General features: G+C 43.7%; 1 protein-coding gene across 17 annotated transcripts in view; it reads right to left on the bottom strand.

Annotated features, from left to right (window-relative positions):
- LOC148641124 (pleckstrin homology-like domain family B member 1) overlaps positions 1 to 27,448 on the bottom strand; it is a 105,323-nt gene extending 77,875 nt beyond the window's left edge. For 10 of the 17 annotated variants that reach the window (XM_088619178.1, XM_088619180.1, XM_088619185.1 and 7 more), the window contains exon 1: positions 9,476 to 10,436. In XM_088619178.1, coding sequence (XP_088475304.1) covers positions 9,476 to 9,583 — 108 coding nt within the window. In that variant the 5' untranslated portion in view covers positions 9,584 to 10,436. Of the gene's footprint in view, positions 1 to 9,475; positions 10,438 to 15,048; positions 16,147 to 27,145 lie in introns of those variants that run through there. The other 7 variants (XM_088619187.1, XM_088619193.1, XM_088619199.1 and 4 more) reach the window with 5 other exon arrangements.
- Positions 27,449 to 27,551: the final 103 nt, after the last annotated feature.

The raw sequence follows: 27,551 nt of genomic DNA, 5'->3' as shown, positions 1-27,551 counted from the left end.
TACAGACTGCAATGTCAAACTGAATATGAGGTGCTTGAACTAATTAATAATGTAAAGGATCCTGTTTGTAAACAAACATAAATTGACTGTTTACTTCTCAAATTAAACGTGCATTCTTGCCAGTTCCAGTTCTAGATATTCAGCTGTTTTCACAAGTTCAGGTGCAGATATTAAGGTTATTAAGGTTAATCTGTTATCTCAACATGGCCTCCTTGCTTTATTTAGAGACCTAATAACAGAGAATATGTCTGTTCACTACCATTATACACTAATAGACACAAGAAATCTATAAAACAAGAAAGCATTCAGGCCTTCGTTTGATTGCTAATAGCTAATTGATCAGCCATTTATTTCAAAAAGCAATGAGCTATGACACAACATGGCTGTGTAGTTTCTTCCAGATGTCCACAGAGCGGAGATATCTCTTTTGTAACACAGCGACCGAAATTGCTCAATATATTGTACAGAAGGCATCGCTAGTGGCATTGCACAATTTTGTCATCACTGAAAAGGGACACAGGGAAAATGAAAACATTAGAAGCTTGGGCAGGGAGTCTCGCAGGGCCAGTCTCGCACTCCGAGTGTGAGGAAGGAAAGAAGGAAAATATGAAAGGCATGAATCCTGCTCCCACATGCAAATGCAGAACGCACAGATTACAGGGAAACAATGCAGAGAGAAGCATGCCGCTTGCTTGGAATAAAGAGAGCATTGTTCCTGTTGGGCAAAAGGGGAACTTTGTTCTCGCTTGTGGTTCTGTGGGGGAGATTAAGACAGTCTAGACGGGATGGAAGAGTGGAGAGAAAAGGGTGGGCACCTCCGCGAGAAAGACAGGGGGATCCCACTGAGAGGACAACTCCTTCCAGCTGCCCGGCACAGAAAACAAGGCAAATCATCTACACGCATTGCCGGGTTTCAATCACGGAGAGTGTGATGAGTGCACTGGTCTCTCGGGCATCTCTTCCCAGGTTATGACGGCTGAGATATTTGGCAAGGGCTCGAGAGCTTTTCCTTGGCAGAAAATGACAAAACGCTGGATGAATATAATATTTAGCGGCCCTTGTACTTTTCGTCAGCGCTAAATGTCTCCTTATTTTGGTTACGTTAAAGCATTAAAAGAAATACAGGTTGGGGCATGGCATGCTTTGAACAGAAGATAAATAACAGGCTGGTGTGTTGTCTGATGTTTTTTTCAACCATAAGGGGATGGTAGCACATAGACTTTGAACTCTGGTGAGCTCATTTTGTAATTTTCTTACAGTGTCACCTTTTCTCCTACCAACCTCTCGCTCTGTGTTCACCAAGAGGTTATAGAGATTGTACACTGAATTCAAGAGCCTTACATTTTGCACCTAGCTTTTGCTCTCTTCTCATTATTCTTTTCTGTGCTTTAACTATGAAATACACCTACAAGGCTATGCCCCTGCTTCTTCCCAGTCCACTTCACACCTTCCCAGTGTCAGCACAACTCATGAGAGGGGGAGTATTTCAACACTTATGTCTCAGTTATTTTTCATGCCCTGCAATTTATCTGTGGTGGTTCTGGGGGGGAATTAAGACAGTCTAGAGCCATGTAAATGCATGCAAACTGGGTGGAAAAAATTACTTCTCTCTCTTGGCAACATCTGAATGCTCTTATAGCTGTGATGTGTACTATTTCCTCCTGCAATGCTGAGCTCCAGGCAGAACAACTGGTTACCCAGTGTCTGCCTGCAAAAACAACTCCAGACACTTAGATGTCCTCTAATCGGCACCTGATAATCTGAAGCCTTGGAAACAACCATCATTGAACAAAGTGTTTTTGGTTACCTTAGGGAAGTTTAGTACAAAATGAGAATTAGGTTAGATTTTCTTTAATCCTAACTGAGGGTTCCACATTTCGTTTCAAACTCCCTGACCCATGAACCATCATATTCTGCATCTGCAAAATGTTAATCTACATAGTCCGACACAAACAAATGCAAAAGAACCGAATTCCTGAAGAACGTCATCATTTTCAGGAGAACATACTGGATCAGCTCATCCTAAAAGGCATTGCCAGTCCATACAGGAGTTCTCTGCTGCGGTGCTTGGTCAGAGTGCTGGTGAAAAGTGTGGAATGAACCTCAGATAGCTGCCTTTTTGCACCGCTGTGAGATCCCACTGCCTCACACGGCACATGAAGGAGTGATGGACAAGTAGAAGGTGCCAGAAAAGAGAACAGATACACGTAGATGAGTGTCTTTCATCTTATGGTTCTCCAGCTAGTCTGCTTCTTCCAGTTCAGATAATTTGATCAACCCCCGTCCCCTCCCCACTATTCCTCCAATGGAGTCGTCTGTGTTGTGGCACCAGATCTAATTGCCTTCTTCTGATCCCAAGGGTAACGTTTAATTCTCATGACCCCCTCCAACACTCTCACCCACTCCCCTGTCATTGTCAGTGTCGTTATTACTTTTAGAACTCTTGTAAACCAAGCAATTCTCCTTTGTAATGAAGTATAAATCACCCGGCACTGGACAGGCGCAGAGGTTTTGCTTTTAATCAGAGTTTGGCTCTGACGTTTCGTTAGAAGACAGAATTTGCCCTTCGAAGGGGAGGAGGAGCAACAAGGAAGGAAAGCAGACAGCCAACGTGAGGGGTTGTGCAGTTAACAAATGCACAGCACAGTGCTGTATAGGGCCCTTAACCCCAACTGCTCCAGGGGCGCCATATAAATGGCTGACCCTGCGCTGTGACCCCAAGCTTCTCTCCCCGCCTGTGTGTCTCGTGGAGAGCAAGCTGGGGTATGCGAAAAGACAAATTCCTCATACAAGAAATTGTAAATGGCAAATTAAGTGATCTTATCTTATGTGTAATTTGCCCATCTCTCCTCTGTGCTACGTATTCCACTAGAGGTCACCTGAGAGAGATGAAGGGGAAAAGGCTATTTTTTTAAACGTCAGTGAAGTTTCCAGAGTAAAGTAAGGGCTTAACACCATACCAAAAAATATTCCTTAAGGACTTCATCGAAAATGGGGATTCAATGTGCACTTCCATCTCTACATGTTCAAATTTTACTCCCCATTTTACTTTGAAAACCTTTTTCCTGTACTCATCTATGGTTAAATCAAAGGAATTGGGACACAGCTATAAAAAGGCAATTCATGTAAAATCCTGGACTTCACCGTTTGCATTTATTTTGTTAAGACTGCGGTTTAACTTGTCATTTTGTGGTTAATGCTGTACATCTCTGCCTTAGTGCCGCTTATCTTTAAAATGTTTCTCAATAAAGTTCTTGCTTCTCATCCTGTGATGAAGAAAATGCACTGATTATTTTTTAAAGGCACTAGCTGGCTCTATGCAAGAAACAGATTAGTTCCAGTAGAGCTCCCTCCGCACAGCAGCTCTGAACCGCCGATGGCACAACCTCCGAGCAGGAAATGAAGAGGACACAGATAAATACTTCACATTCCTCCTCAACATATGATTATCACATCAAGTATACCCTACGAAACAGCTTTCCTGCTCTAGAAATGCTGCCGCACTGCATCATTAGTTCTGGGTCAAATGTCAGTGACAGAAAAAGATGCCAACTGTTAGGGAACGCCTGATGTTTCTACCACAAGAATACCATGCACAAGCAGAATTTTAAGACATTTTACCACAGGAGTTACCTTCGTAATCTTGTGACAATTATCCTGTGGCAAAATGTCTCCCAACAGCAACATGCCACCTCCTATTGTGATCCTGTTGAGTCCTGTAACTGATGTGCTGATAGACATTTCCAGCTGCATGACCCCGAAACATTTAAGCTATTGTCGTGGCAGATTCAGGATTTATGATCCAAAAGTTTTTATCACACGAGAGGCGATTAAGTGGGGGTTCGTCTGAAAAGAGCTGTTTCCTTCACATTTGGGTTTCATTTATTTCAGACAGCAAATCTGAACATTTGTGTTAGGTCTCAGTTATTAAAGGAGGATCTCGAGGCTTCAAGGTGGAAGTTCGGGAAGGAGAACAAGCACATCTCTTTTTCTCTCTTTGACTCACACATCTCTCCTGTCCCCCATCCCATTTCAACTGCTCCTCTCTCTGAATAGGGGATTGAGCCTCCTCTTCCTACAGCCAGGGGGCTGCCCCTTAACATAGTCAAAACTATTCTGACTAATAAACTCAATAAACTACTAGCAGCTGCAAAAAAGACAATTACACTAAATTGGCTTAAAAAGAGCCCTCCAACCTGAGTGCAGTGGTTGTCAGTAATAAAAGAAATGTATGTGATGGACAAGATTACCTTTTTGTTGAGATTGTAGGTGAAGAATTTCTCTGAAAGTTAACAAGCTCCCTTGTATATCTTATAAGTATATGTGGTTTTTTTTGTTTGTTTTGATCTGTAGTTTTGATTGTAATATGAATGGTGAGATATGATATTATTTGTGTCTATTGTACATGCATGAGAATTGAATGTGAGATGTCAAGTACTGTATATGTACACAAGAATGTTTTAGAAACCTTGGTAAGTTGTTGTTTTTTGTGGGTGGGCTTGCGAATGGAAAGAAAGCAAACAAATTAAGTTGCAAATAAATACTCAACAAACATTCACAAAGTATCTGATTCTTGGATGTATTTTTGCCTTGTGAAAATATGTGTTTATAATGGAACACTTCCTGTAGCAAACTAGCAACAGCACAGAGTTTTGAGGGCAGTGATAAAAGCCACACAGACACCTGACCTGGACCTCAAAAGGAAGACTGAGAAGAGCTACTGAATTGAAAGACGGCAGAGAGCAAACATAATCCACAGCAGCAACTGGGTGAATCCAAACAAAAAGGGAATGTGTTCAACACTTTGTTTGGCGAAATTCCCCCCTGCTCCTTAATAAAATCCTCTTCTCCAACTTGCAAGCCAAACACACCACTATATCCTCAACCTTCTCTAGGCTCTCCCAGGCACTTGGGAATGGTGTGGTGGGAGTTATTTTACCCAGTCCTGTCCTTCCTTTTAAACAAGCTATCAAGGGGCTAGGTTTTAAATGACTGTTACTGAATTTCTCAGCACGAGCATCTCCAGCACTCCTGTGTGTCTTCGTTTAGTCAGTTCATGACAACCACTGTTGTCATCTTGAAGAACACAGTGAATGCAAGCAAACTTTGTCATGATCCATTTCCAGTGCGCTTCTCACCATGGACTGAATGTGTAGCACAAAGTGATCAATGTCAACAAGTGAAGGCAGTAGCAAAGCTCATTGGCGGTGATGTACTGCCTATCATTTCTGCCTCAGTGAATACTGAACACATCCCCACTCAAGTCTGTTGGCGTCTCTTCAATTTGATGACCCATTGAAGACAAAAGCTAGTCAGTTTGGGGATAGATTTTGTCATGTCATGGTAAATGAAGTGTTTGTGAAGAATCTACTCGAAATGGTTGTTTGAAGATCAGTGTGAATTCCTTGTGCCTGTTCTGTTAATAGGCCAATAAAATTAGCTGTGTCTCAATCCCTAACTGACAAAGACCTGCAGCTGACCAAATAGGTATAGGGTTAACTCAATTGGGTCATCAAGAGCTCAGCATGAGCAAAAAGCAGAAGACCAGGGAACCCACCTGGACTGGAACTGTTCAGCCTGTTGTGGATTTCAGCCAGACAGTGCTAGTGTATTGAGGAACTTCTCTTAAACGCAGGGAGTTCCAGAATCCAGAAGTGTTCGTCCTTTAAATGTCCTGCTCCTATTATAATGAGCGACAGGAACTCTAAAAATAAACCCGCAGCCACAGCCAAGCCAGGATGCCAGAAACCTCAATGTTATATTGAAAAACGTTGTTTGTCGTCGGAACACGTAAAAAGGTTGTGGAGGGAATAAGGGAATTGAGTATAATCCTTAAATCTGATTCCAGTCCCTCGGCAGTGACACCCTGCCACCTGGATTCCTCTACTCCATCACCTGCTGATTACAGTGCTTCCAGTCACTGAGTATTATAATTAAACTAATTACTGGGAGATGTGGGAAGCTCCAGTCCCTGCAGATAGGACACAAAAGCAAGAAAGAGCAAGATGGGCAAAGATAAGGAGTCAAACAGCTGAATGACAGGCTACCTCATTCGTTTGACATTATAAAGCTTTAATAAAAAAACTTTTATTACAGGACAGATGCAGCCTTAAGAAAAGGGGGAGTACTGTCTAACAAAATCACACACGACCATAGCATTGTTATTTTATATTCAGAGCATTCTAACCTTTTGTATTCAGAGCTGGGGAGGTGCCTTCTCTTTGCAGACCAAAAAACAAATTGAGCAAAGTGATCAGGTTTGCTGGTAAGAGTACTGGCGCATCCTTGAACTCAATATCATGTCAAACGGAGTGACATTTTATTAATCTTGCACCTAAAATCTTATGATCTGAGGAAGTATCAGGTTTCCTCTATAAAGACTAACAGAACATAAATTATTGTTCAGGTGGGTAGCTGCGTCAGCATGCGTAGGTTATTAGCATGCGCATGCTAATAAATTATTGTTGTTATTATTAATTATAATAATAATAATATTTTCTGTTGTTGCACACACTTTACAAGCGAATTGCATGTTTCTTAAATTTTATTGTACTGGAAGAGCTCCAATTGAATGATGTTAAATGTCATTTTGTTTTATTGTAAAGAGCTCCAATTGAATGATGTTAAAGGTCATTTTGTTTTATTGTATTATGTGTTTCATTTTTATGAGCTCTCGATGTGCAAGACAGATTCCCCTGGGGGAATAAAGTTTAATTCAATTCTGATGACATTACTGAAGAAAGAAGATTGCAACACTGTAGTGCTGATTGTGGGACTGGAGTGTTTCACTGCACAAGATGTAGAAGGTGATTCCTATCTATCACGCATGTGAACTGAGCTATTCTTTTAGTGTTTCGAAATGAGAAGAAACTGTTTTAGCTTTTGAGGCACGAACAGATGTGTTTTCAGAGGTAGAGGTGCTGTAATTTCTGAGGTGTGGACTATTAGTAACTCAGGGAATTCCGGTGGGTGACTTCCTGCTCAGAGTTGGCATTGTAGCGAAACAAAAGGGCTTTTCCTATCTGAAATCTGGATTTGACGTGGCATGCTGTGCTATTTATAACAGCCTGTGGTACAACATGGTACTCTTTGGTCATTTTGGACAATGGGAGCTATATATAGGGCTGATCAGGAGGCACAAACAATAGAGTCTGCAATAAAGGACTGTATTTTCTGCGCCAAGAAGTGAAATGTGTTTTGGTTGTTCAGACCAGACTGCAGGTTCTCTGTAACTTTCAATAATTCCACAATGATGTGCACTATTACAGTCCCTGGGCCGTATCTCCATTTATGATCATTTGACAAAGAAGTTACTATTTGTTATTAGTGTTATGTGTGAAAAGCCTGGACATTTCATTATGTATTTATGTACAGTATGCGACTATCATGAGGAAACGAGCATGTCAGTATTCACTGTCGGCCTGAAAAGTTGAACACAAGCGACTGTGCAGCTGTAACCCGCAAGCAGGACACAGAGGGAAGAGAGAAACGAGGACAGTAACCAAGGGGTGGGACAGAAGTGACTTTCACTTCTATATGTGGGCTCAAGAGCAGGGCTGTTTCCTGTGGGATGAGGCCCAGCCAAGGGCAGGTCCCTGGAGTGTGGGGAAGATCTCCAGTGCTCCTCCCTGCTGGAAGCACTTCCGAGATCTCTGCCTCCGGTCCAGGAAACGAAGCCAAAAGACCCTGCCAGCCTACATAGAGGGAAACAACCGCAAGCACACTGGAACACTGACGGAGAGCTGTGTAACAGTATCACACTCACTGAAATTGTGCAAATCAGCATTACAGCATGGCAAGGTCATGCTCCTGATGTGTTCTTTTTTTATAACAGTGTTTTTAACTGAAAAAAATCAAGTTTAGGGATAATCATCCACACAGATGTTGTGCACTTTTAACTTGAGCTGCCTCTGTTGCAAAATGATCAGTACCGCCATTTAAGAAAAGAACTATTCTGCTAAACTGGCTGTCTATATCTTTCTCAGCTGGTCTGAGCTGAGCTGTGAGTCTTTCTATCAGTCTCTGGTTTCTACTTCACTAACAGGCCCTGCCCAGTCTCGACTCTCCTGGTTAGTTTCCCACATTTAAATACGAAGGTGCCCCCCTTTTAAGACACCCTGACAACATCTCTCCACCGTATCTCTGGCATCTCCAAAACTCGTGTGTCACTTTTAGGGTCCATCTCTAAAATCACAAGCTCTCTGTTCTCTGCAAGATATAGCAATAACTGTCCCAGTGGGAGAGTGAATCATTTCTTCTCTTGCCCTAATTTTTCCTTTTTCGTCACAGGCGTTAATTGTCTGCCTGGCAAAAGAGGAAGAACCCCCCCCCCCCCCACTGTGATTAAGACTTTCCAGTACATTTTCTGCTGGCTAAAATGTTCCATCAACTTTGGCTGTTTGTTTCCATGGTAAAAAAAAACACCCCAACAAGACTTCCAGCCACAGGAGCACAAATGGCTTTTTTTCAACTGCTCGGCAGACCCTCTAGGGTGGAAAACTGGTCCTGCATTCAACTCACCTCCACATGGGGGAGCAATGCCATTCAGAGAGAGGGGAGAAGATGGGGGACAGACCTGTGAAGTGTGCAGTTTCTGTCTTACATCTTAAAACAACAAAAGAATGACCCTTGGGAAGATGTGCACTGTGTTTGTAACAGTGACCTTGGCTGCCAAATATGATGAAACGTTCCTTGATTTAACAGTGAAAATGCACACTTATTTTGTATTTGCATCAGTGAGATCAGCCCTTACACACTAACCCCAACCCTAGGCTTTCAGGACTACTGGGGCTCTACTCTGTGGTGAGTTGTAGTCAAGATGGAGTTATACAGCTTTTTTTCTAAAAAATGCCAGCATTTTTGGTTCCAGAAAAGAAGAATCCAGAAATCTAGTTACATTCTCTAGGCACAGCTGAGGTGTTTGACTTGAAGCTTTGTGAGATGGTACATACACGTCTAATACAGCTCTCGATGACGTATTTTCCTCTCTAAGCTCAAAACACACTATCTGACCTTAGTCACCTCTCACATATCTTATTTACTCCCTGAAATGTGTCCTCACCTTAAACTCAAGACATTCAGGTTCAAAGCATGCAGTACGTTTCAAGAAAAGAGATACAAGTACTGTTCCCTATGCAGACAGGTTCACGTCTGCTCTGTGAAGCTGGGAGCTGAATTCAGACTTTTTGAAAGAAAGCTCTTAAAGGCTTTATCTAAAATCTATCAAAACAAAACACCCAACAGAAAGCAGCAGTGCAGACAAGCAGACTCTTACTCAACTTCAAATACTAAAATGGTAAAACTGTATAAAGAAAACACAAGAAAATTAGTCTTTCATCATTAGAGCCAACCATCCTTGGTTTCTGTGGTTTCTGACTTGTTTTTTTCCCCTTACTTTCCTAATTTGCTGATCGTAAACAATCAACACAGACAGTAAGACAGTCGCACACAGAGCCTTTCTCTCTATCATCTTTACCTCTCGCATGATCTGGATTTTGGTTTTCAGCATCGAAGCCAGCAGCACTCTCACGCTGGGGGTGACCGAGTGATAGGACTGGTCCATTTCAGTTTTCTGCCCTTCCATGTGAGCATAGAACAGCCATGGAGAACAAGAAGGCTGTGATTTTTTCTCTTCTAACTGGTTCAGGCCACACCGTCCAGATGTCCCAAACTCCTGCTCTTTTTTTGTTTTCAGAGCAAACCAAAAAAGCAACAAAGGATACCTTCCCCTTCTGTCAAAGAGATGTTCAGCCTGAGCCCAAGATTGTTAAACACCAGCCAGTTCCGTACAGCATTAAAGGACAAAGTGGTGCCACAGGAGCAGTCACCCGGGTTACTGTGTTTACATCCAAACCAGGTGATGCCAGGGATTCTTGCCAGGCTGTACAATATCAAGGCCAAACTTTGGTTAGTGCCAGTCCGTGACAACTGAAACCCTGAAAAAAGGCCACTGTACCAATCTTAATCTTCAGCCATCCTTAATGCGGGCAGTGTACTAAGCTCCAGACTGCTTTCATGATCCCATTCAGAGAGGAAGTGAGGAATAGGAGAGCCAAGTTTTCAGATCCAGACAGCGAGCAGTACAGCAGGAGGGAGCTAGGCAGTGAGCCGGAGTCGGAGCACTGCCCTACTTGTCACTGGAAACAAGATTTACAAATTCATTTACTTACTAAATCCTGGAATTACGCGTGGAAACAAATAAAGGTCTTTTATTGCAGTCCACCACTTGGGAACACAAGGCCCCCTGCAGGTCAGCTTTCTCTCTCAAAATGCTGCACAAGTGTTTTCTCAGCACCCAGCTCGAATTTAAGGCGCCGCGATCAGCCCTCTGCCCCAGTGGGGTTAATCAGTCCTGAAAGCTGGCCCAGAGTTCTTGCGCAAACAGGCTGGGTTCTGACCGAGGGCTGTGCTCGGGACAGACTGGAGAGAGTGAGGTGTGCTCATTCTGGTTCAGCCCGTGACTGGGAGGAGGTTGGAACGGTTAAGGTGGGGGTGGCGAGGGAAGTCGGAGGTGGGGGTAAATGGGAGGAAACACTGATGGAAATCCTTTTTGCCTGGCGGAATCTCTTCCAAACAGCCTCCTTCCTCCCTCCCTCCTGCCCTGCCTCACAGCTTTTAGAGCACAAGGAAAAAGGACACAGATGAGAAGCACATCTTGCTCGTCTGGGATTATAGCAGCTAAGCGAAACTAGAACTTCTTAAGCATCCCCACTGGGCATCCTCAGCCCGTCTGTTCCCCACAACTCTTTATGCAAGAGGAGTTTCCTATTCTCCATCTAAATCGATTCCCCTTCAGTCTCCAGTTGTGCTCTCTTGTCCTTGTTTGATTCCAGAGAGCACAAAATAGCTCCCTGGGTTGACTCTGCATCATTTCTGCCCCTTAGGATCTTATATGTTTGATATTCTCTCAATGTCCTTTGTTCTAAGCTGAAGGCTTTCAGCTCCCTTAACCTGTCTGTATACATGTATATTTCCAAGGAATTGTTTTTGTCGGACATCATTGTAAGGCTACAATCCTTTTGGTCATGAGGTGACCAAAGCTGATCACAGAAGTCTAACTGAGCCCTTACTAACATGTTATAAAGCTTATAAGACAAATCAGCTCTGGTTTCAAATTCCACATTTTTGCAATATACAGTACCCAAGCATTCTGCTGGCTGTTATGTTGTTCTCTGTTATTATCTTGATGAGCACGTAGAAGAAGCTCTATAAACATCCAGATTTCTTGTGTGCGTGTGTGTGTGTGTGTGTGACTGTCGCTGCTCTGAGTTTACCACCCAGTGTGGAGCTCTTATTGCTGTTGTTAAATGTGTAATTGGTCTGCCCACGCCTTGAATTCGTCTAGGTCTCTCGGCAGTTCACTTGCTATTTTTTCAGTTTTCCTCTCCCCACATTTTTGTATCATTTGCAAATTGGACTCATTCCATTTTTCACCCACTCCCTACCACATCATTCTCCCTCTCCCTCCCTGACTCCCCTTGTTGGTCTCCCTTAACTTGCCCAGCTCTGACCCTTGGGTATTGTTATTAGACGCGATCCAGCTTCTTGAACAGAAAGCCTTTGAAGCCCATGTTATTACGGATACAAGCATAGTTTCTCTGTTCTAGGCTTCTGCTCGTGCAGTCAGTGAAGTGATTTGCCAGCTGCGTTGCGGGTTTGAGCAGGTGACAGTTTTTCTCATTCCCACGTGAGGCCCATGTCAGAAAGTGATGTCACTCCAGCTTCCAGCCCCCAACCGTCGGCTCTCATAGCAACACATCTGGAAGAGACAGGCCCCCCCGCGTACAGGAACAATAATCGCACCTCCTAACGAGCTCTGATATTGAGAGAGAAAACCACCATCTTGTTCACAGTCTGTCAACTCCAAAAATTAGACAGGGGAAATTGACTTTCAAGGGCTTTATGAGTAAGTAGACAAAAGATTTCACAAAACAAGGACAGAAAGTCCTATAGTAAGACTGCAGTATGCTGTCCAGTTTGGAATTCAGAATCTGGACATTGTTTTTTTTTCCTCTCTGTCTGGAAGTTAAAAGCAATAGGGATGTGGAAATAAAGTAAAAGGGAATTCGAATAAATAATCTCATCCGGTGTTGTGCAAACAGACACATACTGTTCTCTGTCCAGATGTTGCGTCTGTTGCCTCTCTACTTTCTGCCCTGATTTCCCAGCACTTTTTATAGACAGGACCCTGCAGCTGTGTGGGAACATCTTCGTTCCACACTGGTGTCAGGGAAACAATACATTAACTCACGAAACAAATCTGGTTATAATTAACACTGCACTGTCATAGTTACGACATAGGCCACACTTAACACTAGGCTACAGCTGACAGCTTCTTCCACTCAAACGTGTAACTGTGTTTGAAAGGGAACAGTCATCGGGTCCAAGAACAGTATTCTCATGTATAATAAGAAGCGCCGAACAGATGCCAAGGGTGTAACTGTACACATTTACTTCCTTTTGCTGTAGTGGACAACAAATTTTAATGACCGAAAGCAATCATGATGGACACTTTATCTCATGTAGGCAGACATTAGGGTGTTCTTGAGGGCCCTGAAATGTAATTTGGAGCTCGGTTTAAGCCCAATAAGGTGCATACAGTACAGTATGTCTGATTTGCCAGTTCATTCATTAACTGATCGTTACAGGGACTCTCTATGAAGACCGGCACAATGGGCTGAGAGTCAGAGGGGATAAGGGTGGTTGAGTCAGTTGGGGAATCGGGCTCCACACTGAGGGGCTACACACCCCAATGTACACTCATCTGACACCACGCCAAGACTGTGCAAGGTTCCTCCAAAAGAAAGAGAGCTTTGAAATGAGTAAGGGGGAAGAAGAAATGAAGAAAATGATGGAGAGCCTCCATTGCTCCCTGGAAAGCAAAAAGTAGCCCAAGAGTTCCCCTGGTATTGTCAGAGACCCCAGAGCCTGTTATCAATGAGAACCGGTCTCTTCACCAGCTGATGCCCAGTCTCCTGTAGACACTGACCACACTTCATTTCCTACAGGCTCCCTCGCCCTCCTGGGCTGTCGTGGTGGACGTAGCACTCAACCAAGCTGATTTACAAATGGACAGTCTAAAATGTGAGGTGTTCAAAGAAATTTAAGAAAAATAGCTGCAGAGTCCAACATTTAAATGAATTTCAGAGACGTAAACAGCTCAATTAAAAAAGGCCATGCAAGGCTGGCTCTTGAATTGTTCGGAACTTGGCGCACTTTTAGTCCGAAAACTAAATCAAGGGGTGCTTGCAGCAGCTGGGAAATAATCTATGCATTGTCTGTGTCTGGTCATTAAGGAAAACAGGATCCTTTGTATTGTACAAGGGAAGACATGAAACATTCTGGTTTTGCCAACATCACTCTCCTGACAAAGAGCTGCATCGTGGTGCAGAGTGACATTAACTCAAGTGCTGATTGCCAATCTCAGTCTCTCTCCCTCCTGATAGCCTGCTCTGTCCTGCAGTGACAGGCTACCAGGGCTCTGTCTGCATCCAAAAGATGTATTCTTCTGCACCAACCAGAAACCAGTGCAGCCAGTCACAGCCCGAGGGATGTTCTCTTAACCCTCTTCAAGATTTCTAGTCCTTTGTCTGGCTCAGTGATCTGCCTTTTGTACAAATCTGACAGCAGGCTACAAGTTGCAGGCAGGTGACCAGGGTTTTAAAGGAGCATTGTCATTCGGTTGGTCTACCTCGTGCATTATGCAGAGTCTAAGTAAATGTGACAAGGGTTTGCATTTTGTCCAGATAGCCTGGATCCCACCCCAGGCGTGGTGCAGAAATGGACAATCAATGTGAGTGGAGTACCAGGTGTGGCCTCAAGTGGGAGATCCCAGAGTCACCAGGTTGATAGTTTTGGTTGGCATCCAAGGAGGAGGCTACACTAGCTGTTGTGTTTTCCCTGAGACAAGGGGGAGGTTAAATACTGCATCTGCAGATCACTGTATTTAACCATTACACAAGAGCAACCCACTCTGTCCTCTCCACAGGCCGTCCTGAACTCTGTCTGCATGAAGAGACTCCCTCATTCTTACCTGCTGATAGGGTAAGACAAGAAGGTCATGCCCACAGCAGGTTCAGAGGGCACCCATTGGCAGTCTGTCCTCCTGTTTTTTGAAGGGATGTAAGTGTTTCACGTAAGGATGAAAGTCAGAAAGAGAAAGAAGCATAGGAGCTCAGTCTAAATCAGGAAATAGGGATCGGTATAAGACCTTAGGACAGAAAAAGGGCAAAATTTAGAAAAGTTTTAAAATTTAAAATGAAAGAGAAGGATTTTTCTGAAAATCTGCTTCATGTCTTTGCATACAGACAAAATATACAGGCAAGAGATATAAGAGCATACGGACACTTACCACTAGATTCTTCAATAGCTTCTATCCACAAGCAGTGAGATTGGGGAACACATTTAGCCATCCCCCTCGGACCATACCTACACCATCACCATCTACCTCTTTATGATTTCTTATCTATTGCACATCTCCAGTTATTGTTTACACGTCTGTATTGTTTACATTCAAACTGTCTACATGTTTACTTGCACATTGTCTACTGTTTGTTTGTATATTGTCTTGATGCACTGTTTGCACTTTTAACACTTGTTTTACAATCGAGAGACTTTCTGTAAGAATTCCATTGTACCAGTACAGGTTACATAAGGCAATAAAGTTCAAGTTCAAGTTCAAGTTCAAATAAGCTATTTGCAACCTCACAGAAACACATAGGTTTCTTCTGGTTCACACTGTTTCATTTATGTTCTTCAATAAAAGCAACACATTTTTCAATTCTCATACTCTAACCTCACCCCACACTAACTAATTGTTAATTAGTAATTGTTAGGGTACTAACAATTTCTGGCACATGGTGAGAGCTGGCTGCCACGCTAGGCTGCAGTTTGTGTAACAGAAGCACACAGGAGGTGCACAAGAGCTCCACAACAGAGGGGAAATCTTTAACAAAAGAACATCTTTTGGTGAAAAAGAAAGGGAAAAGAACGAGATGAAGAGTTAACATCAAAATGAACAAATCTAAAAAAATCACAATCACATGTTACCTGATGTCACTAGTACAGCCCTCTTCAACTGCAGGTTAGACTGGGAGAGGTGAAACAGCACACAGAAAACGAGTAATCCCAGACTATCCACGGGCTTCAAGGGTGCACTCACTGTTCCCACTCTTTAATTAATAAGAGACAAAGCAGAAAGTCATGCAATCCTGCCCGATGAGCTCCCAGTGTCGTGTACCCTGTGGTCTTGCCAACGCTTGTGAGTTGCACGGGTTCTCGCACAGCACTGAGAAGAAGACCCCTGGAGCCAGCCGAGGAGACACAGCGACAGACCCGGGTCGCTGGAGCCCTGGGGCCTCTCGTTCTCGCCCTGTGAGGCGGAGGGTCCCAAAGACCTCAATCCCTCCCTCTGTCAGACTGCCCCTCCTCACCGTACACAAGGCCGCCTTTATTTCAAGCTGAAGAAACCCTCGCTTGTTCCTCCACCCCGCAGAAACACGAGCTCATTCTGAGCCAGCACGCCAGTGGGTTTGGACAGGGGAAAAGAGTCCTCTTAAATGTCTGAAATATCAGCAGCTCCCCTTGGCTAAGAGCGCAGACCTTTTTTTAAAAAGGACTCTTTTCTTCATTCACAACGTGTCACACAAAGACACTTGGAACGGCGCCACTGCCGACCAGATATCAGAACTGTCCCACAGAGTCACTCAGAAGAGCCTTTATTTGACAGTTTTCGCCTCTGTTTTTCTTGTCTATTTCTGTCTCTTTCCTTCAGTACGATCCCAAAAGCTGTTTTTCTCGTGTGTATGTTTTACAGGGTCTCTCTGGTTTTGCAATCGATGATTCTTCCGAGCTGTAGCGTTTACTATCCTTATCCAGTCCTCCTGTTATTCGATGCAGACAAAATCCAAACGCAGGCCCGCTTTGGAGTGTCTCTCTCCACATGTGTCTCTCTGTCTCTCTCTCTCCACCTTGTGCTCTTAGTCGGCAGGTGAAATGGCCACTCTCTATTTCAATCCGCGTCTGTACCTCTTAGGAACCCAAAGCCCCAGCCTAGGCAGGAGAAGGACACAGAAATCGAAATAAATTGAGACCCAGTGACATTTCGTGGCTGAGCCGAAAAACAAAACAAACAAACAAACAAAAATAATTTCAAGTCTGACGTAGCAAAAACGGAGGTGTATTTTTTTTCTTTAAAAAAAACACAGAAACTGCCGGCTGCTGTTGTTTTTGGATGTGCAGTCTGAGCTGTTATAATTGGTTCAAGCTGCCAGAGGTTTGGTCCAGTTTGGCAGAACACTCTGACAGTTCTTCATAAAAAACCCCGCCCCCTGTCTAAGGAACATTCATTTCCATCCCACTGCAGCTCTGGTGGGGAGAGCGTAGGATGTACCAAGTGATCCAGCTGGGTGGAAATGTCATAGTCTCCTCCTGGGAAAGCACAAAAAGGCAAACTTTTTTCGGCGTCTGGAAAGTTATTCTCTCCTATCTTCTTTGTTCGCCACGAGAGGCACAGAGTAAATTTGACATCAACAGTGCTGGCACCACCGACCACATTATTTTCCCAGACAGAAGAGGAATTGTGTTTGAAGGGCTTCGAATGCTTCGAGGTATCAAAACCTTGAAGGGTGGCCCAAGAAATTTCGTCAGCATAAGCGACAACAAAAGAAGGAATTGGAATTTAAAGACTTGAAAAGGAGAGAACTTCTTCTCTCAACGAGTCTTGTGGGTCTGGGCAGCAGCTGGTGTAGTGAGAAAGAGGCTCCAGGAGGAAGACACCATATTTGCTCCAACCCAGGCCCAGTGGTGTGGCCTTTAGCCAAGAAGGCCACCGGTATATTTAGAAAAGATGGAGAATCAGACGCATCTGGCCAAAGTAAGTCTTGAGCCCTTAGTGTGATTGGAATGCTGTGTGAGGGAAAAGAGATCACAGGATAGGCTCTGTGTGGAATCCCTAAGGGTAATTAAAGGCCTAGAAAACTGGTTGAGAAGAAAAGGATTTAGTCTGCATCTAGGTTTCAGCTGGAAAGGAAAGAGAGTAAGCGCTTTGCAGGTAGGCGTTCTTGCTGGATCTCTGAATTGGGTAAACAGGCCTGTAGGACCCAGAAGCAGGAAGACCTTAAGACGATACAGCAAAGGCTGTCTTAATCTCGGACACGAGTACTAGACTGGCAAGTCGCATGGTATCAACACCTGGGCAGGTAGTGAAGAAAAGAAACAACAGAAACGGTTGCCTCCATGTCAGGGATGCTTGGTTTACTATAGAAAAGCATCTCTGGCCAAACAGTGTCAGCTGGAGAGAATGAGGAAATGGGAGAGAGTGAAGGGTTGAGAACTGGCCATTAGTAAGAAGACTAAGAAGATGAGACGAGAGGAAGCTGGCTGCCATGCAGTGAGGGTACTACCATATGTAGTGAAGAGAGTTAATGAAAAGACTAGGAGAGTGTGAAGAGTAGCAAGAGAATGATGTGAGAAAACAGGACAGGGGAGAACCTGCAGAGAGCATAGGATGTACCAATTGATCAAGCTGGGTACATCCCAACCTGTAGACAGGCCACTGGAAGGGGAATGAAGGAAGATAGCTGGGATCCTGCTGGGAAATCAAATAGCTTTGGAAAGCAGACGCAGACCACGCAAGATGTGGGAGTATAAGGAGACACTCAAGGTGTGTAGACATGAGGTCATGAGGAGGAATGAATGCTGGCAGTGCTCCAAAGCCCCCCAGCCAAGCTGCTCAAGCCTCTTTAATGACAAAATGATTGTGTCATTTAGCTCCTTTGAATGACACAATAGAGTAAGGAGCTGCACGGTAAAACAACACAAAAGCTGAATGAAAACCTACTTCAGAAAAGTGAGTCTTGACGCAGGATGCAACAGTGCTGACTGACCTGCAAGATCTAATATGGGCTGAGAGACACTTCCACAGGCCTCGAACAGCAGAACAATAATTGCAGGTTCAGAGCCAAGCCTTGGGACCTGAATGGAAGCCGTTGCCCATCGAGTACAAACAATGTGTAGATGGACAGGGAGATCAATGACATAGCCGGGAGTCCGTAAAGATGGACAGCAATCGCAGAACCAGTGCAAAAAAGCTAAATTGGGAGAGACAGTTGAATAAGATTCTGGCTTCAATGAACTACAAGCAAGTAGGCCTCTAAATTGGGCTGAAAGGCCCTTTTCACATGGAAACTTTAAAACAGAAAACGTTCTTAAAGCAGGTCTCTGGGCATTCAGTGTTAAAACACGCATACACTCCTGCAGAGTGTCTCCTCTATCTTAGATGGAGATTTTTCCTCATTGCAACTCAAAAAGGGAAAGTAAATTCTTCTGAATTAGCAGCCAACATGTAGAGACACGCATGAGCTCTATTAAACGTCAAATTAGAAGCCGCACCGAAATATTTGCTTACAAAGCAGGCAGAGGATGCGAGTTCGTGGAGAGCCGGTGTGGTCAACGTGCCTCTCTGCTTCCAGTGTCTATTAAGTGCAATTACCATTCCCTCCAGACATTTCAGCGCCACACTCTGATATCCAAACCACACGAGCCAAGAGTGGGAAGGGGTAACCAGACCGACGGAGAGAAATGAAAAACCCATCCTGGTGCACAGAGAAACCGACTGGAAAGAGTGAATTGAAAAAAAGAGAGAGGGAGCATTTGTCTTTCCATTTTGGCCCAGTCCTAAGCTCTGACTCGAACAAAATTGGACCTGACAAGCCTGACAGTCAGGTAAGCCTTGAGGGCGAGAGTAATCTGATAGACCTGAGTAGTAGCTGCTGCCTTTCCTGACTAAAACAACCATTAAACCCAACCAGCGGCTCCTGGTAGCCAGCCTGCACAGTCTCTTGTTTCCAATGACTGTCAGTAAATGTTGCTAATACTACTTTACATTGTCTGGCGTTGTTTAAATAAAGAAAATGCTTTCTGCCAGCAAAAGGCAACAACGGCTTGGCTTTCATGTGTAATGGGAAACACATTCCCCCCCCCCCCAGCTGTTGTGGGCTTTTGGTACAGATTCTAAGCTGGGCAAATTAATTGAACGAAAAAATTCATTAGAACCTGAGAGCCCTGTGTGATGTGCGGTTGGACTCTTGAAGCCGATTAGTACAGATCCATTTCTCTCCATCTGCTGGAAAATAGATCCTTATATTCCTGCAGATGTTGGTGCTGTCGCCCCGAGAAATGCAATATTTCTGAAACGCAGAGTAAAAAGTCAAACCGTCACCCCGACTCCAAAGAGCGAAACGATTCGCTTTGTGCTTAACGGATCGCAGCTTGTTTGATCTCCTTCCAAAGGGGGGAGAGAAGAAGAGGAAAACAAACAAACACGAGCAATGACAACAGAAGTGAAGCCAGAGTGAAGTTTGGCAGCTTTGGCGCCGTGGCCGTCGGAGCTGTGCGAGGTCAGGGACGGAGTGTGTGAGGCTGGGGTGAGCCTACCCCAGCGCACAGACTGGGCGACCCCTGTATTCAGCTCTGAGGCCTGGCTCTCGGCCCGCCGCGCGGAACGCCAGCTCTGGCTGTGTTGTGTGTAGGGGGTTGCTATGGCGACCGATCGGCTTTTGGAAAGGATGACAGTTTTCAGGAAGCAGAGGACGACACTCTTGGAAAATCAGCAGAAGACAGGGAGGCAGGCAGGCAGGGAGGGAGAAGGGGAAGAGAACTTAAAATCCACTTACAAACAGAAGGAACCTAAGTGGACAAGATTCAGCTTGTAGCTACTGGTGACCAGCTCCTTCCAGTTCAGAATGGTTCACAACCCAGTACAGACCAGTTTATCACAGCACCACTTTTCAAGAGTCAGTTTACATTCTACTATTAAATTGGTTTATGACCAGTAGGATTGAACTGGTGAGCAGTTTAAACCAGTTCATACCAATAAATGGCATTTCAGGCCATTTGCAGCCAGTTACAACTTAGAAATCTCTAGTTGGGAATGAGATCAAACTGCTCCTCACTACGGTTTTCAAACTGACACTTCTTTTTCTTTTAACTCCAGTTGTGTTCAAGGACATTTTTACAAGCAAAACATTACCTGACACAGTGGGGTTGTGGGTTTGGACTAAAAGGGCTTTTACATTTGGTCTGTAATTAAGAACATTTTGGGGTTTTGTTGTTTTTTATTTCCTTCTGTTTATCCCCTTAAAAATACCAGAATGATGGCCATCTGGCCCACAAATGTTAGTGAAGTGCTGCATTGCTTTTCCACCACACTGATGTGGCAAACAGAACCCCTGACCACTAAGATGCAAGATCCAGCTGTCCATCTTGGAAAAGAAAGACTCCCACACCTGCTGGTTATCACCTGGTGGTAACTGATTATCTTTGAGACAATGTGCAGAAGCAATTGAAAAAAGCCTACAGAATTCTGTTTTATGTAGAGCAAAGTGGGGACTTGAAATCTAAGGAAAACATGTCATGATTTCCACAATGTGCTTGTTAGACCTGACTTAGGATACTGCTAGGATGTCTGACTGTTCATTGGAAGAGCCTGTTGAATGACTCACAGCTGCTCTTAATTAGCAATTTGCACTCAGAGTGAGTGACATTCCACATGAGGAAAGCAGCTAGTGAGATTGGGTCTGTGTGTGACTGATCACCCCTCTGGGCTAATTGTGAGACTTATAAGAGCAGCCAGGACAAAAGACACCAGTTTGTGTCTGGAGTCTAGTATGAAAGGAGGTGTAGGAACTCCCCAAGTACTTCTTGGCTTTAGGAACAACAGATAGACAAGCAGTCATAGGTTATAAATGGGGAGAAACACCCCTGACAAAGGGGCAGCCAGTCTGAAGTTAACTTTCTGTATCCTGTAGGACCGTTTTCCCTGGCCAAATAGGATCAGCTAGTAGAGATAGTTAAAAATCAAGTGATTTGGTGAGGAGCAAGATGGAAAAACTGTGGGGTTTATTAACATGAATATGGAGCAGTGGTGTTGGCTTGAGTTCAAAGCCCCAAGAATTGTGGTTACTATGATGAAGATGGAAAACTGGGTGTTAAAGGAGAGGCCAACTCCACTGTGCCAGTGTTTCTGAGTAAAACTGACAACTGAGGGAATATTGCAAATGGGTGGTGTGACAAACCTTAGCGGAGTTCTACAGGGCCTGTTGACTTCAGTTACGCATTACTGAAGAGTTAAAATGAGAAACTATAGTGAGTTGAGTGCTTATAACCAAGTGAAGATCAGTTGAATGTATGAAGATGTCACTGTTAGATCTAGGATCCTGGAAGGGATCTAGGAGACAAAGACTGACCATTCAAATGTAAAAAGCAAAAGTGGTGTGCTGGAAGTGTCCAGTTGTTTGATACTGACTGTGCTGGTGTCATCCTGGTTGCTGTGTAGAATTCTGGCCACCATGCTGTTTATTGGAGAAAATTCCTATTCTATGGGGAATGCCCTACTCAGACAGGTCAAAGGACATGATTCTCACTTAGTACTGAACAGGAGAGATCAGAAGGGGACTTGATATGAGTATTCAAGGTCCTGAGCTCTAACAAATCATCAATATCGGCAGTGAAACAAAACCGTTTGGGCACAACTGGAAAATGGAAGTACATATGGAACCTTAGAACAATAGGCACTTTTTTTACACAAAAGGTCTGGAGCAAGCTTCTAAACCATATTATTGCAGCTGAATCCTTAGAATCTTCAAGACTCATAGGCCCCTCAGATCTAAGTTAGTTATAACTAAATGAGCACAATTAGTAAAAAAATCTCCTTTCCTTTGTACTCTTCTGTATTCTCCTCATCTTTTAGTCTTTTGTTCTTAATGTCATGCATTAGTGCTATAGCTACACTATAACAATGTGTGTCATACAGTATAGTGGAAAACATTGATATACGAAATAGGTGCCAGTATTAAACTGCTTGTGTTAGGACCATGCCCTTTTTGGCTGTGAAGTGCTGTGAACCATTGCTGTCAGCAAAATAAGAGCTCACTGTGATCACTGCACTGTCACGCTGGCAAAAAGTCCCAGGCAAACACTGCAGGTCTGTCAGACCCTACTGGCTGTTTTCCGCCAGCTGTTCTGGGCCAGAGTGTGAAACAGAGAACAAGCTATGCGTTCAGATCTTATTTTGGAAGTGTAGTAATAGCATTTCAGCACTCAAAAGCCAGCAACAGACAAACAACGCGTCTTTATTATCAGGCCTGATGTTAGTATTTCTTGTATTTCATTAGAATGTAGTGAAAATTGTTTACTTTGATTGTTAACTCAGTATTACTCAGATCACAGTGTTTAATTTCTGATTATGAATCCTTTTAGAATCATTAAACACTCTTTTTTGGGAGCATTTAGTTTAGAAGTTGATGTGTGAATACTTTATTTACAAACTGTGTGCTGTACGTCTCATGACCTGGGCTATTGTATATCAGGGGTCTCTGGTCCTGTAGAGCCACCAAAAACCATCCATTTCTAAAGGCCTGAAACAGTTCACTGATGATCAATTGAACGGGTGATTCAATTGTGTAATTCTAGAAGTAGTTTGATCACAAATCAGAATATTATTCAGCCCTCAAGGACTAGTGTTCATTTCATTGAAACATCACTTGCTTAATTGAACAATTGCTTAAATAAGCATTCCTAACCTTTAAAAAACAGGCAGTTTAGAGCAACCTACAAGAATAACTTCAATGGGGCTCTCCATTACCAGGGTTGGAGACCCCTGATCTATCTAAAATGCTTTGGTTACTTCGGTTACTAGGAGATTAATGTCCCAATTAATACTTCATTTATAAAAACACCACCTGAAGAAGGACAAGACATTGATTCTTCTTTTCTATTTTCAGAATGGAATTCACCTTTACTTCTTTTTAATACATTTCAGGCTAAGTACCTTTAAACATAATTTAAAGCACCTGATCTACGTTATTCATCATTTTTTAAACACAGTTTGGATGGATTTCATTCAGATCCATTTGCTTTCCACCTGTGCATCAGCCTCAGTAGGTATAAGGGCGCTCTCAGTCTAAGATGGATATTTTGAGGGAAGTTCTAATGGAATAATGCTCTACTGCCCTCTGCTGAATTATGATGAAATAACTATGACATCATCCCTGAAGGAAAAAAATATCACAACACAGAAGGCTTACACTAACAGTATATAGGGCTTTTCTGGACACTCCAGGTGGGGGCTACACACTGGTGGTGGAGTGTAAAGAACTTTGACGGGAGTGTCAAGAAATCCCAAAATGTGCCATAACAGAAACTTAACCAATAAAAGCTTCTTCACCGTCTAACTATTTTATTTGACTGATGATTTTATTTAAAGTGACTTAAAATTGCCACCATTTACACAGCTCAGTATTGGACCTGAACAGTTCAGGTGAAGCATCTTGCTGCAGGTTACCACAGCAGTGTCTCACTTGGATCCAGAACCCTAATTCCCACTCCTCACTATTGCTCCAGAGTGACAATTTGGGAACAGGGGGAAGAGCCAAGCTCTATTTCCCACAAAGTGTCACTGCCTGTGACCCTGGGCTTCCTGCAGCCAGGAATCAGCAGGAACTGAGTCAGGGATAAAGGAACTGAGTCAACCTGTAGCACAGTGCATGTGTGCAGATCTACTGTAGCTCTAGAGGAAAGCAATAAGCACTGCAAAGTGTCTGTTAGGTCCTGGAGTCTCATACATCACAGGGAGCGCTTTGTTTGCTGGGTCATGGAAAGACATTCCACAGGAACTCTTCGAATGTCCAATTTCCTGCTGAACCACAGAACAGCGTTGACCTGAGAGGTCAGGGCAGGCTCTGCTCGCTGGCTGGATAGGGATTATACAAGGGGGGGGGGGATATTTCCCCATGTTCTCATTTAGCAGGTCTTGGTTAAAAAAAAGGCAGGTTGTTGTAAAAGTGACATTCTCTTTGAAGATGTTTGTTTTCTGTCTCTGTTTTCCCTTGTGGAGCTGCAATGTTGGCAGTTTGTTCAGAAAGTTAGAAAAGGTCATTGAGAATTGGTTGCTAAACAGTTTTTTAGCTAAACCTACTCCTTCACTCCAGACTAAGGTGAAACTCGCATCAGTCCCAGATGGCTGCTCATACAGACAAGGACTGTGACATTACGTTATGCTGATTAGAAAAATAGAATCCTGTTGCACAACTCAAAGTGTTTTAAATGCAAAATCGGTTTGAAACTGAGAATAATATTAATGAAAAATAATTCTAAGCGGAAATGATGGCTGGCACAGCCAGTATCAGGGCTGCTGTGGCATATCCAACGTGAAATGGCTGGGCTCGTGCATATTTGCTTCTCCAGTTTATCGGTACAGTTTGTAAAAAAATTAAAAAGCCCTCCGCTCGCAAACAATCTTGAGATGGAACACATTGCTCTGCAGTAAGAGATTTAAATCCGTTCTGTCTGAGGTTCTTGGTTTTTACTGATTTGCTCAAGCAAATGGCTGATCGTTTCATAGCACAGTCACACCTCCCCTCCTGGCCCACTGATCATATACAGTGAAACACCAGCCTGCCCTCCAAGACAGTAACTCCTGTAGCTGTAAACTCCTGTAACTGAAAGTTGCACACCATTGGCGAGGAGCACCAAGATTTACATCAGTGTTTCCCAATCAAGTCCTGTTGACTCACACAACTGTGGGGTTTTGTTCCAGTTGAGCCCTCAGTGACACAATCAAACCCTTCAGTGACTGTATAATAATAATAATATTATTAAGATTCATTTGGATTGTCTGTTCCTAGCTCTTAAACATGTTGCAGCTTTTAACCATTGTGTTTTGCAAGTGAAATACAATCCCAAACTCGTGACTAGAAGCAAAATGCAAATATTCAATTGAAGCAGCTTCTTAGATCAAGTAAGACTTTGAAGATCTAATGAAGGCAGGCTGGAAGGAAAACCAGCAGGTGTATGTGGGTCACCAGCACCAGAATTGGGAACCTGTGACTTAGAACTTTCACAGAATGAGCATGTGGAAACAGCACAGCTCTTCTGAGCAGTAGAGAGAGTGCTGGTCTGATTCAAGGCTTTAAATCACAAGTTCTCTAAATGTACTAATCATTTGTACACTTAGATGGGATAATTCAATAACTCCCCTTCCCCACTGCTCCCCGGATTGATAATCCATAATGGCTGTTTCTTGTAAAAGCTTTCTGAATTCCAAGCATAATGTGATTTATTAAGAAAAACCAACACATTTGCACTAAAGAGTCAAGACTATGCAAGGGGGAAGTCAGAGTTCAAGGTTATTTTATAGCTTACAATAAGACCATTCAAACGTGAGCCATACATTTAGAAAAGCAAAGCTTAAGTTGCCAATTTTAACCTGGGCCATCTAAACAGAGCACTCAGTGAGACCTTTCAGTTAAAGACGTCTTTGTCACACATTGAAAAAAAAAAAGAAATTGCTGGATCTGAATGCTTCTACAGGACTGAAATGTTTTTGCTTCAAAGAGGGGGGTTATCATTCCTTTTAAAAGCACTGTACGTGTGGAATGAACCACAGACCAGCATGATTGTTCTGTCACAATTCCTTAAGAAAAAAAAAATTGGATTGCTTTTTCATTTGCATTGTGAGAAACAAGAATCAAAATATTTGCCTAATGGGTATAATAACAAGCCAAACGAGATGATAGCAGTAAAACAGCCACTAGGTTAATCTCCCTTTGAAAACCGCACATCCTGGAGAGGAGATATTTCTTCAACATCTGTCCTGCACCTGAATATATTTTGTGGGGTTCTTTCAGTAGCAAAGAAAAAACTCGGAGCCACGAAACAATGGCATTTGAAAAACATATTCTTAGAATCGGATAAAACAATTGATCTAGTGGTGAAAACTACAGCACAGCTGTGCCTTGGAGGACATACCTTAAATCTCACTTTCTTAGTCATCATCTTCACCCCACTGGTGAGGTGAAATCTTTCCTTTTCCACACGCCGGGGGCCCTGGAGGCAGGACCCAAAGGGGTCTGTTACTCAACAGCCGGAAAAAAAACAAAACAAAACGTTGTCTTGGAAAGACAGTAAAAATTATCAGATGAAAAAAGGAGACTTGGCAAAAAAAAACAGCCTAGCGCTGATTTTGAAAGTGCTGCCCGAAGAATCTTTTAATTATCTGTAAAATTGTAAAGAAGGAGTGTCATTCAGGACCACCGTCTTTAAATCTAGACCTGGAGGCCTGACTGAAAGGAATGACCATAGTCCAGAAATGATACAGGAGCAGGAAGGCTCTGTTGTAGCTGTTGTCTGTGTTCAGTGGACTGTCTCACTTACAGAGGCACCTCACAAAGCCTCAGGAGTTACCCATGCACTCATTAGACACACCCCTGAGGGAAAGGGCACCAGACAGTAGGGACACTCCTCCCCCCTGTCATCCATATTCCAACCCCAAATCAGGAGCTACTGGAGTAGGGAGCCTGAATGAGGATTCATCCACACCCACTGTCCCCGTGCCCCCTCTCCCTTCTGCCTCCGTGTCACAGCAGAGTCTTTTTGTCTATATCTGCAATTAGAGACAGACACTCCCCACTCCCACCCCGCCTCCCCGCCCTTCCACTCCACTGCAATTAAAGTTTAAAAGAGGTCGCCAAGGAAGTCATCTACCCTCTCTTATACACACACCAACTCACTCCCAGACACCAGTAAGGCATCTCCCACCCAGCATCCTGGGTACGGAATAAAAAATGCTCTTACAAATAAAAAGAAAATATCTTCTGAGTTCAATCAGGGCTGAAATGTGTCTCGTGTAGCAAAAACAGATTAGTCCTGCTGTGCCGTGGCCTAAATAGTGCCACTGTCAGTGGATGTGTCGTATCGTAGGCAGACTGTGAAAGCAGTAGCCTGTCATCAACAGAACAGGAATATTTAACGAGAACTGAAGGATTATATTTCTGGAAAAGCACACACTACATTTGAAGGTTTTCGAAAGCGGTCAAAAATTTAAAATCAACACAAAACCCATAGATGACCCTCACAGCAGCAGCAGTAATCCCATGTTTACGCCTGGCTCGGGGAGTTTTCCTGCTGTGAAGGTGTGAATCCAGTTCACTTACACAAATTTGCTCAGGTTACATTGCCTGTACGACATGGTGGGTGATTACAGGGGTAGTGTTCAGCCAGCAGCGTCTGAAACGGTACAAGCCAGCCTTTTCATCGCTGAAACGTCTTCAGGAAGAACACTGCCAGTCTGATCGGTTGAACGTCTTACCTGTGGTTTCCTGGAATAAACAGTCCGTTTTCTCTCCTGAAGGCCCGTCTTCCTCTGTTTCCCCTCTCCGGCTTGATCCTAAGCGCAAGGGCAGCAGTTTGGGACGTTCGGTGAGCAGGCACTATTCCAGCACTGGCTGGCTCATCCAATCAGGGCTCAGCGGTACAAGAGTGTCTGTCTGCCACTGTCACTCTGCTTTTATCATTCAGGCGTGAAGAGCCCAGTCCGGTCAACAAAAACAGCTCTGTACCAGAAAAGAAAAATCCCCTTTTCTGGAAGGAACTAATAATCCAGATAGCAACTGTATCTGAGGGCGGCCAGTGGGGCTCTTAGTGGAATTGTGCTCGTCCGCCCCCTTGTCTCAGAGGCAAGAGGAAAAAAGCCCCTCCACAATGAAATGGCACGT

This window comes from Lepisosteus platostomus, chromosome 25, assembly GCF_059453375.1.
Source record: "Lepisosteus platostomus isolate fLepPlt1 chromosome 25, fLepPlt1.hap1, whole genome shotgun sequence".
Lineage (NCBI taxonomy): Eukaryota > Metazoa > Chordata > Actinopteri > Semionotiformes > Lepisosteidae > Lepisosteus > Lepisosteus platostomus.
The sequence above is the reverse complement of the archived record's forward strand: the minus strand, read 5'-3'. Positions and strand labels throughout refer to the sequence as shown.